The following is a 15,089-nucleotide window of genomic DNA, read 5'->3' on the forward strand; positions in this document are numbered from 1 at the left end:
GGCCGGGGAACGTTCTGCGCATGGGCGGAGGGCTCGCCCCGCCCCTTCCATCCTGTCTGAGCGCGACGGGACGCTCAACGCTCTGGACACGTTGAAGACGCCATGTTGAGAAGGTCAATGAAGCCCCCCTCGGTCTGGGAGGCCATGTCGGGAAGGACACGCAAACATCGCGGAGCGGGTCGACAGCCATGTTGGAAAGGTCATATGTCCTGCCAGAGTGTACAGCCATGTTGATGAGGTCACACGCTCACACCGCAGCCCGCTGCCATGTTGGGAAGGTCGAGAGAAACCATCGCTGAGGCCGTGTGGCCTAGGCCACCATGCAGGGAAGGTCACATAAGGGGTGGGCAGCTGAGGCCCAGCCCTGACTTTGCCAGACCCTGGCGCACCCTGGCACCTGCCTGTCCGCAGGCCTGGGGAACTGGCATGTCACAGCACAACCTGACATCATCATGTTGTGCCAAAATGATGTCACAGCCCAGTATGCCTCTACGTATTGTCAGTGACATCACACCACTGTATGACATCATCATGCAGCACCAAAATGCCATGCTGCCAACCTCATACCCCCTGCCATGCCACAGGACCCCCTGGCACCCCTATGGGAGGTGGGGTGTCAGCTGGGAGCTTGGAGCACCCCGTGGGGCCCTTTGCCATGCCTCTCTCTGCGCAGCACCCCACCCCAATGGTTCCCCTCCTTCCTACTAACTGGATCCCCCAAATTGCTTCACCCCCCTCGAACAGCTGGGGGGCCCAGGGAACATGTGGGGAGTCACACACAGCACTAGGGCGCACCTCTGGGCTCAGCCAGGGGGAAAGGGCACATGGAGTTAGGGTTGGCGCCTGTCCCAATTTTCTCATGAGCATCCCTCTGTTGAGGGAGCTGCCCTGGGAAATCCGCAAGGGGCTTCATACACACACACCAGCTGGCTGGGTTGATGGGCTTAGGACAGAGACTCAGGGCATTACAGAGATGGCCAAGCCGAAGCATGGCCAGCCTGTAGGTTAACCTCCCCTCTCACGAGATGCACTCAGCTTGATAGGGGTTAGGGAGCTTAGACTTGAAAGGTTGACACCAACAGGCCCCCGCTAGTCGGCGGGCAGGATCGAACTGGGGCTGGCTAGAGCTTAGAGCATGAGCCTCTACTGCACAAGCTAAAAGCCAACTGGTTCTTAGCTAAGGCCGTAGAACAGACTCATTCACTCTCTCTAAGTCTCAGTAGCACTAGCTAGGCCAGACCCCCACCCCCAGGAGGGGTGTGGGTCACAAAGGCATCTCCTGCAAGACTCTCCCCTTTGTCTCCCCCACGGTGTGTGACGAGTGGAACTGAATGAGAATGGGGCAGGTTGGCCTGGCACAGACTCTAGAGCCTCAGCTGGCTGTGTTTGCCCAGCACCAATGCTGTGCGGCTCCGGTGCCCGGCTGGGGCTTGGACCCGCTGCTGCAATCATTCAGGTGCTGGACGCGCCCCTCAGTAGACAGTGCCGCTTTTATGGCCAGTTCTGTTTCGAAGTCTTCCTCCCCCACAGTGCTTCTGGAGCACACTCACTCAAAGCATCATAGACTCAGAACCCAAACAGCCTCTGCCAAATTGCCTGGTGCATCTTTCCATTCTGGCTCACGTGGGCAAAGGGCTGCCACCCCGAAGCCACCCGTACAAAAGTCTCTGTACAAAGCACCGTAGCACACAAGGAGCTGCTGTTTTCTTTTAAAAAATAAATTTACAATTGAGAGCATTTTGGTACAAAATATATACATTCTCGTGTTAGGCCAGGGAGCCGCCCAGGCCGCAGGCGAGACCCTCAGCAGTGACAAACAGAAAGACCCTGAATATATAGAAAGAGAACCTCCTTGCGGAGTTTACAGCATGACAAAAAGGACAGGTACAAAAATAGAATTGCAGGGAACAGAGTTCTGGGGCTCCCCCGCCACCACCTCACCCCACACTTGACTCCCACTCCTGCAGGGCTGCTATCCTCTCGGCATGCTACCATGGGCTCCTTGGGGCCAGATGCAGCTGGCTGTAGGGAGTGGCTCCCATTCCATCAAGGGGCACGATGGGATGGGGGGTTGGCTTCATCCCAGCTGAAGAGTCCCTGCTATAGCAGTGGAGGGTGGCTGGGGGCCAGGGCAGGGCCATGCTTCAGGGCACGAGCGGATCCGTGGAGCGGAAAGGCAGGGTTTAAAGCCAATGGGGTTACACAATTGCCTTTAGCACTGGCCCAGACAGACTGGGGCCCCTGCCCTTGGCGTAGGTAAGCGAGGGGCAGAGATGGGGGAGAAGCTGGGGGACAAGAGGAGTCTAATGGGAAAAGAAACCCAGCCCCAGAGCGCTATGAGGGCCACATAACCCCCCTGGGCTGGAGTTTAAAGCTAGACCGAAAGCCAGTCCCAGCCCACCCCATCTGCATGGCAGGTGTCGCCCCCCACCCCACCCCCGAGGGGGAAGGGCCGCGTGTTTAAAGTCCAACCGACTCTGTAAACCACAAAAGTGCCGCAGCAGCAGGCCCCATGTCTCCCCAAGCACAGGGGCGAGCCGGGGCAGCGGCCGGGCAAAGTGCTGTAGTGTGACAGACCCAGCGCCCCCCGGCTGTCACTGGCTGCTCGTCTCCAGCTTGTAGGAGAGCTCGAAGAGCAGGTTCTGATTGTCGATCACCTGGAACTGCCGCACGTAAGCCTTGGTCTGCAGCTGGCTGGGCGAGGCCTCCAAATCCAGGCCTGCGGGGGAGGAGAGGTCAGGGCGCAGGGCTCCGGAGCCAGCAGCAGGAGGTGCTGCTCTGCCCCCCCAGGTGGAACTCCCCAAGCCTGGCTCCTGCCCGCATGAGGGAGGACACCGGGCTGCCAGCTGCCCTGGGGCTAAGCATGGGGTCTGCCAGCCAGGGCCTGGCACAGGTGACCCGACGAGAAGCAGCCAGGCCAGCCTGAGTCGGCTTTTGCACAGGTTTATGGCATAGGGCTTCAGGGCAGTACACCAGAGGCAAAGGCCCCGCACTGCGCTGCCAGCCCCCTTGGTCACCCTGGCTGCCGGGGCCGGAGCCCCTAGTCGGGACGTGCAGCCTGGGGAAGCAGGGAGCTCCATGCCCCTCATTTCCCCGGAGCACAGCATGGGGGGAGCCTGTGGGAGACACTCATACTCACTCAGGGGGCGGCTGCGGTACTTCCGGATTGTCCTCACTTTTTCGGCGATTGAGTGCTGCAAAGGAAGGCAGCCAAGCGGTTTACAGGCTGGGCGCTGGGCCTGGCTCCAGGGCAGCCCAGGTCCCAGCAAGGCAGGCAGGGCCTCAGGACCGTATCTGCAGCCCCCCAGGAGTCCAGCCAGTGAGACGGGCAGTCAGGGCAGTGAGCCATCCAGGACCCCAGCCCGGAGAACCCCCCCACAGACACCCCCCCCCAACCCACAAGGGACAGGCGCTGACTCTGGGCCCACCCCGTGCCCACCCAAGGCGCCCGATCCAGCTAGCACTACCCCCGCAGGGGTGTTAAACAACAAACAGCTGGTCTGTGTGCCAGCAGAGGGTGCCACACACACGTGCGCGCCAGGTGCAGGCGGGGGAGGAGATTTGGACCCAGCTGTTGTTTGTCTCTCTCAGCACCTGGAGCCCCACCAGTGCCAGCAGCAAGGCTGGCTCTGCCCCCCGGCCTCCATGTTCCTTGCCACTCTCCTACAGGGGCTGTGATCCGCAGGTCGCGCAGGGGCCGATTTAGCAAGACCTGGGCCCCGGTTTCCTACATGGGGCGCCTGGATCCGTGGGTGAGAGGGAGCTCAGAGCCCCAGCCCCCTCACGCAGTGCCCGGCACAGATCCAGGTGGGGGCCAGGCAGGCGAGACGCAGGCTGAGCTGGGAACCACGGGGTGCTGGGAACAGCTGGATCAAGCAGCCGTGGAGCAGCTGATCCACAGGCAGGGAGGAGGCTTGGAGGGGACAGGACACTGTGGGGTCTGGTCATGCTGTGCCCGGGGCGAGGCTGTCCGGGTTCGCTGTAGAGGCAGATCAGCACTCCAGGGATCCACGCCCCACAGCCAGGTCCTCGGGAAAGGGGGGATGTTGGCTCCCAGCCCACTGAGAGCCCAGGTATGGCTGTAGTGCAGGGCACACAGAGCTGCCATCCTGCATGGGGCACAGGCCCGACCATTCACGTCCATGGGCCGATCCCCACACCTCACACCCCAGTGCGGACGTGAGGGCCCAGCTCAGCTCGGGGGGGTAGGGACACCCGGTGCCTGCTAGGCACAGCTTGGGGGGCAAAGATGCCCAGTACCCAATGGACACAGCTCAGAGGGCATCTCTGCGTGGCACCCGGCCGGCACAGCTTGGGGACTGGGGGGGAGGGATGCCCAGCGCCCGCCTGGCACAGCTTGGGGACGGGGGGGAGGGATGCCCGGCACCCGCCCGACACAGACAACAGGGATGCCCGGTGCCCACTGGCCGCTGGGGGAAGGACGGGACAGGCGGAATCAGCCCAGGGCGCATGCCTGGCGCTTGGGCTCCACTGAGGCACCAACATGCTTCCCCTCCAGGTGCCTGGCTGTGAATGGGCACAGACCCAGGGTGCCGCCCCCCTGCCAGCTCAGCGCCCCCCAGCTGAAGGGCACTGACTGGCTGCGTTAGCGGGGGAATGACCCTTCGCTTTGCTTGGCAGCCAGCCCAGAGCCCTGGGGGTGCCATGGGGGGAGGGGATCTCTCAGCCCAGCCCCTCCACAAGCTATGGGTCAGGTGGGGGAAATTCTGCTCTGTGGCCAAACGGGAGCTGCCCCGTTTACACCAGCACAGGAGAGTCGAGCTGGACAGATCGGGCCAGAATCTCCCCAGGGCAGCGGGGGCCCCCCAGGCTGGCCATGGCCTCGCTCCCTGTGCCGAGCAGCAGCCCAAGGACCCCACGAGCCGAGCGCTTGGCACGGCCCCAGAGGGGCTGCGGGAATGAGTGCGTCGCCATGGCAACACTGGCTCCATGCGGCAGCATGCACCCCACCCCGCCCCCGCTGGCTGCGACATTCCCCCGCCCCCCCGCCTGCGCCAGGCTGAATATTGCATGAAGGACGTTCCCAGGACAACGCCAGTTAATCCTATGGAGGGCAAGTGCTGCAGGGGGCTCTGCCACCTGGGGTCTCATCCAGACAAAGGCAGAGCTCACTGCCCTGGGGGTCTGGTGCTGCGACGCCCCCCACCCCGGCCCAGACACCAGCTGTTCTCAGAGCCAGGCCAGGGGCTTGCAGTGGGCACACGGGGCCATCTCCATCTCTGCTATCGGCCTGCTGGGTGACGCTGCCCTGGTCCTGCCCCCACTCTCTGCCTCAGTTTCCCCTCCCACCCTGTGTGAGCTCCTTGGGGCAGGGACACACTCTGGGCGTAACACACATCAAAGTGGAAGGGCCTCACCCAGGAAGCGCCAAAGAAAGAAAGCCAGGTGTCCTGGAGGATGAAACCCGCTGGGGAGAATTGGATCCAGGGGTCTCTTCCTCCAGAAGGCCAGGAGGTAGGGAGGACTCACCAGCTTCTCCACGTTCACCAGCCCGTCCAGGAGCGTCTTGCTGCCCTCGTGCACAAACGTCAGGTCTGGGGGGCAAAGGAGGAGGGACAAGGTGAGTGCAGGCAAGACAGACTCTCTCCTCCCGCTCCCGGGGGCTCTGCTGTCCTGAGCCTCAGCCCCTCCCCATGGGCACCCATGCCCCGTTCATAGCACTGCAGGCAGAGGGATTCCCAGGGCTGCTGGTCATAGACTCTGCCTGAGGGCAGGACATGGCCCCTAAAAGTCTCAGGAATCCTCAGTGTCCCAGAACTGAAATGCAGCCTCTTCTGGGGAGCAGCGTGGCAGCTGTCAGTGCATAAAGGAAAATCCCAGGCGGATGGCAGCGGCGCGAGGGAGGGGAGCAGGCAGGGCTCACTCTGCCCAGTTGAAACGTGGCCAGGAGGCCCCTGTTCGCCATGAAGGGCTGTGGGGTCACCAGGGTTTTACCACCTCCTGGGAGCAACAGCAGCTCAGGCAGCCCAATGCCTCCTGACACTGCCCTGGGGCAGTGGGGTCAGCACTGATGGTGAAGGGAAAGTGCCCCCTACTGAGCCCTGGGCCCCACTCCCTGCAGCACAGCTGGGGAAACAGAGGCACGGAAGAGGGAGGGAAGTTGCCCAAGATCACCCATGAGACAGCAGCAGAGCCAGAAGCCCTGTCCAGCAGCCTCCCAGCTGTAACCACTAGGCGACGCTTTCCCTGCACAACAAGGTGCAGACACATGGGCCCTCTGCTGCCGGGACTGGTTCCCTGAATGGCCACAAGCCCTCTGGGGAGGGGGCAGTGGGGAGCACCTCCTAGGAGCCCCCAGGCCCCCCCGGGGAGGGACCGTACCTGGCGCTCCCTGCCAGCCCACGGCTCACCTTTCAGGATGAGGGGCACGAAGGGGATGAGGGGCGGGTTCATCTTGGAGAGGACTTCCCGGTAGGTTTTGTGATTCCGGCAGGGGTCCTGCAGGGGGCGGGGAGGGAGGACAGGTCAAGAGGGGGTGCTCCGGGGGACCCCAGCCTGGACACCCCAGCAGGACCCCAGAGAGGCTGCATGAGGGACTGGGCTAGGAGAACCAGGCCTGGAGAGAACCCCATGGGGACCCAGACCTACCCGGCTGAGCCTCCCATGCGCCTGGCCATCCTGAGGTACATGGGGCCACGCCGGCGTCAGCCCCGTCAGCACCCAAGGCTCCACTCTGGGCAGCCAGGCCAGTGGCTAAGATCACAGCGTTGGCAAGCCCCAGCCCCGCCGGTTGGGGGTCTCCAGCCGGCTGGCTTGGCTGCCTCAGGAACACGCCGGTTCCAATCCCCAGGCGGAGAGCAGGGCCCCTGAGGGGTTACCCGAGGTGCCACCGGGTATGTGCTAAGTGCTGTGTGCTCAGCATGGGGGGGACCCACCTAGGTCCCTGATACTCAGACCCCCCCCCCCCCCGCTGAGCGAGGGGGCAGATGCTGGCTGGCGTTGGGGGTAGGAGATGCGAGGGCTGGGGTGGGAGGATGGTTCCTGCCACAGCACCAAACGTTATCCAGCACCTCTCCGCAGCAGCAGGAGGGCATGTGGTGCTCACCTCCCACCAGCTCACGGAGCTCCCAGCAGGAGGCGCTGGGGGGCTGCCGCTTGCCTCGCCCAGCACAGGGGCAGGGCTATTGACCTGCCAGTCCCCAGCCCTGTTGTGTTTTCCCTCCTCTCAGCTGTGTCCTTGGGCCGCTGGTTAACTCCGAGTGGAAATTCCCGCTGGAAGCCCCCGGGAGCGGAGCTGCAGGGGAATATTTCCACTCCCTACCCTGCCCTTGTGCAGGTGCCAGGTTACCCAGGTACCTGTGGGGGCCCAGTCCTGCCCCCCAGCACCTTGGCACAAGAGTGGTGAGCAGGGGTGCCCTTCCAGCCCCGCCCCACTCAGCCCAGCCCCCAGGGGCGAGGGTCTCACCGTCAGAGTCTCAAACTTCCTGAACAGGTTCTTAAACTTGCCTGGAAGCTTCTGAAAAACAAAAGGAACCGTGAGTACCTGGCCCTGTGGCCAGGTTCACACCCCGCCGCCTAGCACCCTTGTGTGCGTGTGCCAACCACATGTGCACTGGGGGAAAGGTGCCACCAGCTCAGGCTGGCACCATGGGGACTCGGCTCCATCGCAGGGCGCCATTCCTGGGCAGCGAGGTGGAGCGGGGTCACTGGTCCACAGGGAGGGGGCCGGGAGGCTGCTGGAGCTCAGGAATGTGCAGCTAAACCCCGTCTGGGCAGGGCTCTCGTGTGCAATGGGCTGGGCCCTTGTTGGCAGAGGGAGAGGCCTGGGGTTTATTTCCTGGGTTTGTTTACTTGGAGGGAGGAAGAGGAAGATAAACAGCAACCAGGATCACCACATGCTTTGCAGCTGCAGAAGGAACCGTTTTCCCCAGCACTGAGATGCAGCCACTTCTGGGTGGACCACGGCAGCTGCTTGCACAGCCACGGAGCAAGGCTGCGTAGCCTCTCCAGGCAGGGAGGGCGAGGCACTGCACACTCAGCTGAAACCATGGGGCAAGGCCGGTGTAGGACAGGGCTGGAATTCAGCCCGGGCATCGGGGTTAAAAGCCAACTCAGCTGCAAAGGGCAGTCGGCAGGGTCTTTAACGTCTCCAAAACCGTCCCAACCTCAAAAACAGCAGCTTGGGCCCCTAGCACCAAGCTCCAGTCAGCACTGCCTGCCAGGGTAGAGCGCCCCCTACTGACACCCCACTCCAGTCCCTGCAGCACAGTACCCCCTAGGGCATGGGGTCAGCACTCCCTGCCAGGGGACAGCGCCCCCTACTGAGCCCCCATCCCAGTCCCTGCAGCACAGCGCCCCCTGGGGCATGGGGTCAGCACTGCCTGCCAGGGGAGAGCGCCCCCTATGAGCCCCCCCGGGTTCTCCTTAGAGGTCTCCCCCCCAGGCACAGCCCTGGCTAGGTGCCGTCCATGACGTAAGGTCACTGCCAGTCGGGGCAAGGCGACCCGGCTGGCTCAGGTGGTGGATGGGGAGCCATACCCTGACCGATGGGGGGTCCCAAACCCTGGCCCAACAAGCAGAGCCCCACGCTCCCGCTACCCCCTCACCTCCCAGGTGAGCCGTAACCGGCTGACGGCTGCATTGTCCAGCCCCATCACCATGGCGTAGAATGACAGCATGTCCTGGTTCTGCTTGCAGCTGGGAAGATGGAGCAGGACGCTCAGGGCCAGCCACTAACGGGTTAAAGGGGAGAGATCCTGCCCCCCCAGCCCGGCAGGAGGGGTAAGGGGCATGCAACCTGCAGCCCTCCAGCTGGGCAAGCTCTGGGCTTTGGGTCATCAGGACCCTGGGGGCAGCTAGAGCGCAGCCCCATGGCCAGCCGTCCCCCAGCACGCCAGCCCCGGCCCTGACCTGCCTCACCCACTGTCCCAGCTGCACACACGCCTGGCAGCGTCGAGCCGAGGCCGAGGGACCGGGACCGGGCCTGCAGGGGGGGCCCTGTCCACTGACCCGCCCTGGCCCCGTGCAGGGCCCCTCGGTCCCCGCGGAGGGCAAGACGCGGCGCTCACATGGCTGCGATCTTGATGAACTTCTTCAGCAGGTGTGCACGCTTGCCCAGCGACTCGCACAGCAGGATCTCGGTGGCCACCCAGTGCTGCACCTCGCTGCAGCGCTGCAGCAGCAGCTCCAGGTTGGCTGTTTCCCGCCGGCCCCGCTCCCCGTGGAAAACGTAGTCCACAAACTCCAGCTGCAAACCGCGGGAGAGGGGCCTGGTCGGTGTCGCTCCACAACAGTGCCCCACAGCTCCCACCGGTCACCCTAACCCCGCCCCTGCCCCCTCCCGTATAGAAAGTCTTAGCAAAGCCCCACATTGCCCCGTCAGCTGCCTGCCCAGAGGGATGATGGGCTCTGTAGCACCATGACCTCTTGGCCAGGACTGAGAGCGAGGGGGGCACACCTGTCTTCTGGGAGCTTGACTGAGACCCACCAAACTCACCTCACGTATGGGCCAAACAGCTGTTCGCTGCTGGCCTCAACCCAGCAAGGGGGAGCAAAGGCCCCATCTTACAGCTGGGCACAAATAGAAAAGCAGTTCGACCCCGTGGAGAGCGTGGGGCCAGTTTCTGTTTTTGTGCAGAAATCTCAGATTTTTGTTGGCCCCCCCCCCAATTCCCCTGCATGCTCTGCTCCGTCCCTCCTCTCCTGCCCCCCATGCGCCCTGCATGCAGCCTTGGGACATGCAGGGCAGCCCCTCCGACCTCACCTCGTGGATGCAGCGGAAGAGCTCCCAGTGAAAGGCCGTCATGTGATTGGCTATTTCCTCGGCCTCCACGCGGTGGAACTCAGTGTCGCCCGGCGAGACCTGGATCTCCTCGGGGAGCGGGACCTGGGGGGAGACTTGCCATGAGGCTGTAGCCTCAGGCTAACTGTGCAGAGAGGGGGCAGGGTGCCCAGGGTATTGGCCTCTGTAGCAACCGCGCAGGGAGGGGAGTTCCTCCTCCACCCACAAACGCTCAGAAGTGGGGAGAACCACTCAGCTAAAGTGACCAGACCCCAGTTTAATCACTCGCTCAGCGCTGAGCCAGTAACCCAGTGGCGCTGTGGCCACGTCCCTGGTACAAAGGGCACCTGCATGGCTGCCCCCCTGACGTACTGCCAAGGCTCCAGTGCTAAATAGGGACTGCAGTGAGGTCCAGCAGTCAAGAGGTTAATGTGGCACTGGTGGGAAAGGGGGTCTTGCCTAGTGGTTAGATCCCAGGAGCCCTTTAAGATTTCATGATGCTTTTTGCAAGAATCGGGACATTGACCCCAGGGCCCTGGACACATCCCAGCCCAGGTGACTCTGCTTTGTCCCCTGCAGCTTCAGCTGCATACAGGATTTCTAAATTCCCATGGTGCACTGCCAAACAGCTGCCACCCCACCCCAGAGGTGGCTGCATTTCAGTGCTAGCACAGTGATCTCAGGGTTAAGACATTTTTCGTAAAGCACTGGGATTCCCCAGAACCACGGGAGACCAGCAATCCGTCCCCAGGGGCGGGGACCAGCAGGATTCTGGGCACCAGCATCCCTAGCCCCCCCTCTGGCTTGTGGCACAGCTGGCACCATCTGACTGCCTCTGGCCTAACCAGCAGGAAGCTGGGCTCTCCCGCGGGCGGCCCCTGTCACCGTGCCCTGGGGGGGGGCTCTCACCAGCGACTCGATGGCGTCCTTCGTGCAGGCAAAGAGGTGGCTGTTGATGCCCAGCGTGGTGAAGACGCACTCCTCACTGGGCTGCAGCAGGGCCTTCTCTGGGGGCAGGAGAGATGATGGCTGGGGTCAGCGGTGTCCAGCGCAGCTCTCCCAGCCACGCTGCCCCGGGGGCGGGGGGCCTACGACCCAGGGACCAACCAGTCTCTCTGCTCAGAACGGGCCTGGCTAGTGCCCAAAGGTTTGTGATCCAGCCTCTGGGACCTGCCAGACTCACTGCCCCTCAGCCAGCCAACGAGCGGCCGTCAGGCTCTGCCCCCTGGCCTGGAATGGGGAGGGGGTGGCAGCAGGCTCCTGGATCTGTATCAAGGGGCCTCGTGGAGCTACCAGACCCCTGAATGCCCTGGGCGGGGGGCTATTCCCCCGCCCACGAGCCAGCGGCAACCAGGGCCAGCCGTAAAATCTTCTTGCCAGACCCCTGCCCGGGGCAGCGGGTCTCCCCTCCCCGCCCAGACCCCTTCACCCGCCCCAGCCCATCAGCCGGAGACTGCAGAGCTCTGGAGTGGCCCCCGTGCCCAGATAACCACACAGAGCGCCCCCTACTGGGACCCGGGGAGGACACCATTGCAAGGAAGCCTGTTCTGCCCAGGCCATGGGGACGAACGTGGTTCTGACTCAGGGCATCGGGCAGCCCTGGAGGGGGTTGGCACATCCTTGGTTTGATGCACAGCAGGTAGCCAGGAGCAGCAATGCCAGGCCGGACTCTGCCCAGTAATGGCCCTCCCAGCCCCAAGGGAAGCTGGAACATGCCTTGCGCTGATACCCCTCGCCCCCCCGACCAGTCACCTCCAGACGATGCCACCACCACCAGGGCGAGGGCTTCCTCACGGGCGCTCTGCTCCTCCGAGTACTGCAGCTTCTCCGTCACCGCGGCCAGGATGTCCTGCACCGAGGCCGAGAGGCGGCTGCGGATGGTGACGTAGGAGTGGTCGGGCATGTACACGCGGCAGAAGACTGCAAGGAGAAAGATGAGGGAGGGGTGGGGGGGGCTGCTGTGGGGGTGGAATCTCAGCCACATCCCCCTTGTCCCATCGCCGGCGCCCCCCGGTGGGAGCGGGCAGCAAGGTCCCGCTCTCATGAGCCTGTGGCCATATCACCCCACTGATAGGCATGGGGGGCGCGGCCCTGGCTGGGGCTCTGCTGGCAGGGTCGCCTGGGGGCTGCTATTAGATTGGGGTGAGGGGAAATCAGACATGGGGGCAGCAGACAGTTCATCCTCTGCATCACTCGCCAGGCTCCCAAAGAGTCTCCTGCGGTCTGGCCGCGGGGCTGATCCCCCACTTTATAGATGGGGAAACTGAGGCACAGAGTGGGAAAGGGACTTGCCCGCGGTCTCACAGCATTGCCCAGTGGGGGCAGGGCCCACATCTTACACCCCCAACAGCCACTTTGACAGCTTGCCCAGAGCCTCGGGGCTGCCATTGGCTCACCCAGAAACTGACACGATCATGGTAACAAATGCAGGCAGCAGGATGTCCCCCTGGTGCCAAGCACTCTCCAAAGGGGGGCAGGAACCTGGCACTGGTGAGTGGCCCAAGCAGCTACATCCCCCCCCTGCAGAAGGAACCCAGGCGTCCTGCCTCCCAGCAGGGAATCGGATTCTGGTCGCTGCGCCCGGCCGGGCACTCGGACCCTCCCCACACTCACTCTCATCCGAACCGCGGAAAGCCACCCGGGTCTGGAGGCAGGAGTCGATGCGCCGGAAGTGCCGGAAAAGCGGCTTGACCTGCTTGCTGGGTGGCGGGGTCTCCTCGGGCACCCTGCAACCAAGTGGGGGCAGGTCAGGGAAGGGGGCAGGACTATAGGGGAATAATGCCCGGGGGGGATGGGGGGATGGCAGAGTGGGGACTAAGCCACTCTGGGTTTTCACGAGGCCCTGGCCCTCCAACAGAAATATCTTTGGGTGTCATCTAGTGTCCCCCAGTAGCAACCCCTTTGCGTCCGGGTCTGAGTACCAGCCCCACGCCTGCCATCGCTGGCAGGGCCCAGATCAGGGCCTCTTGGCATTACCATAACGCTGCTAATAGCGAGGCTGCAATTGCAGGGCCGTGGCTCAGGGCAGCGTGGCTCCAGTTAGCCCGGCGGGGACCCCACATCACTCACTTCAGCTCCACTGTCTCCACCAGCTGGTGCAGTCTCAGGATCTCGTCTTCCAGCTCCAGGTAGAGGGAGGCGTCTTTCATGATCAGCAGGTAGAGATCCTGAGGGAGAGGGGGGTCTTAGGCTGCCCAGCCAGCAGGGCTCCCCCGGCTCAGATCTGGCCTGGCACTGCCCTGAGACACTGGGGAACAAACCACTGCCCCACCCCACCCTGCCCTGGCCATGCTGGTTTTCCGGGGGGCGCAGCCGAGGGGGTTGCAGGGTCCACATTCAGGCCCGGCTTGCAGAAATATGCAGCGCCACGTCACCAGAGAGACAGACTCCCTGGGGCCGGGGGTGCTGAGGTATTGGGGCCCCATATACGGGGGAGGGGGGAATTAAATCCACTAAGCAGAATCGGTGCAGCTGGGGTGGGGGGCATGGAGCAGCCCAGAGAGTGACATTGACCAGCCTGCCCGAGCGCAGAGGGTTAATCAGACATGGGCAGAGAGGATCTGATGACTACCTCTGCAGTGATAGACCCTGGGCTGTCCTGCTCCGGGGCGGGACCCCCCACCCCTCGAGCTGCCCCCCTTGCCCCCACGCACCTTGATGACTTTCCCAGCGCTCTCCTCCTCCTGCAGGAGGCCCTTGTAGGTCTCCAGGAAGTGCAGGAGCACGGTCAGCACGGCCCGCTTCCTCGGGAGCGCGTCGCTCTCCTCCCAGCCGGGCGAAGGGCCCCCCGACGCCAGCAGGAAGGTGAGCAGGGGGTTAAAGGAAAAGACACCAGGGAGCTGCAGGAGGGGAAAGGGGCTGAAAGTCTCCCCCGGGGGAAGAGGGGCAATGAGCGCCCTGGGGCAACGAGCGCCCTGGCTAGTGCAGCAAGAGAACACTGCAGCGCCGGACACCTGGGTTCATTTCCCGGCTGCCCCCGGGGGCAGATGAGCTCAGCTCTAGAGGCGAGTGCTGAGTGCCCCGGGCTCTGCATCCCATGGGCCCTCGGGTGGGGCAAACAGGGGTAACCCCACGGGGAGAGATGGGAGGACAAGCACCTGAGTAAGGGTTATGTGAGTTTCACTCGAGCATGCCTGGCCCCGCGCAGGGCCCAGAGATGGGGCACGGACCAGGGCAGCTGGCTGAAGCGAAGGGCGAGGCAGGACACGTTGGCTCCTTCCACCCCCTCTCTGCTGGGTGACTGCTTCCAGTCACACTGCGAGGGGAGCCATGGGCGTCCCAACCCTGGCCCTGCCTGGCATCGCTGTCTGCACAGCCCGCGCTGGCACGGGGCAGCCTGGCACAGGCTGAGAGCAGCCCCGTTACGAATCAATGGCAGCAGGCCATGCCGGTGTGCAGACCCACCATAACAAACTGGCCCTGTCAGGAGCAAACCAGTGTGCAGAGCACAGCTCCTCACAGGAGACCCTACAATAACAAACCAGCTTCTACTCGCCGTGTATTTCCGGTTCGAGCTTCCCCCGGGGCTGTCGTAAATCACAGCCAGGGTGCGGCTGTGTCCGACAGCCACACCGCGAGCAAGCACCTCCTGCTGGAAGCAAACAGCTGGGCCAAGGTGCCCCAGCCACGACCCGCCCAGCGGCTCTCCCCACACTTGGCTGTGGAAAGGGAAGAGGTGAGATCAGACCCCCCTGCCCTTCCCCCAAGCAGCCCTGCCCCTTCCCACTGCCCCCAACCTCCCAGAGGGGCCCCCGGGGCCGTCCCCGAAGGATATTGCTGGTGCAGCTGCTGCAGCAGGTGCTCGGTCGGCAGGAAGAGCGAATGAGTGAGGATGACGTCGTCCAGTAGCACATCTAGGGGAGAGACACACCAGGGATTGGGGGCTGCGTGGTGCAGGCGGGCAGTGCTCTGTGCCCACGATGTCTGCTGCCCTGCCCTTGCAGCGGCATGGCTGGGCCACGACACGAGGGCACCCACTGGGCAATGCACAAACACCGTGAGCACCATGTTAGTCAGAGGGAATTGACCTCATCCCTTCCCTTCCCACACACTGCCCTCACACACACACAGAGCCCTCGCACACACGTGCCACCTTCACACACAAACACGTACTGCCCTCACACACAAACACGTACTGTCCCTCATACACACGTGTACTTCCCTCACACACACGTGCCGTCCAAACACACGGTCCCTTGCACACACGGTCCCTCATGCACACACCCTCTCATACAGGGTCCCTCGCACATACACGTGCTGCCCTTGCACACATACCTGCATCAAAGCTATTTACAATTGCTTGGGCTGGGTGGGAGCTCGAGTGAGACAACAGGGTTGATGTTGCTGC

The 15,089-nt window shown here is 63.4% G+C and overlaps 1 protein-coding gene across 1 annotated transcript; it reads right to left on the reverse strand.

The window, feature by feature from the left end:
• Positions 1 to 1,751: 1,751 nt before the first annotated feature.
• RAPGEFL1 (Rap guanine nucleotide exchange factor like 1) lies at positions 1,752 to 13,546 on the reverse strand. The gene is made up of 13 exons (XM_032788913.2): positions 13,396 to 13,546; positions 12,812 to 12,909; positions 12,356 to 12,468; positions 11,495 to 11,662; positions 10,652 to 10,749; positions 9,725 to 9,847; positions 9,030 to 9,208; positions 8,568 to 8,658; positions 7,427 to 7,477; positions 6,372 to 6,459; positions 5,491 to 5,555; positions 3,140 to 3,194; positions 1,752 to 2,719 (listed from the first exon to the last, which is right to left on the reverse strand). Exons 2-13 carry the CDS (start codon positions 12,889 to 12,891, stop codon positions 2,595 to 2,597), a joined length of 1,236 nt encoding a protein of 411 aa, XP_032644804.2. The 5' UTR covers positions 12,892 to 12,909; positions 13,396 to 13,546; the 3' UTR covers positions 1,752 to 2,594.
• Positions 13,547 to 15,089: the final 1,543 nt, after the last annotated feature.

This window comes from Chelonoidis abingdonii, chromosome 21 (genome assembly GCF_003597395.2).
Source record: "Chelonoidis abingdonii isolate Lonesome George chromosome 21, CheloAbing_2.0, whole genome shotgun sequence".
NCBI lineage: Eukaryota > Metazoa > Chordata > Testudines > Testudinidae > Chelonoidis > Chelonoidis abingdonii.

Coding starts and splice junctions, on each gene's coding strand:
- RAPGEFL1 (XM_032788913.2), bottom strand. CDS start 12,891: ATGAAAGACGCCTCCCTCTACCTGGAGCTGGAAGACGAGATCCTGAGA. Junction 10,750..11,494: donor GGTGGTGGCATCGTCTGGAG/GTGACTGGTCGG, acceptor TCCTGCCCCCAG/AGAAGGCCCTGCTGCAGCCC. Junction 6,460..7,426: donor GGAAGTTTGAGACTCTGACG/GTGAGACCCTCG, acceptor CGCCCCCTGCAG/GACCCCTGCCGGAATCACAA.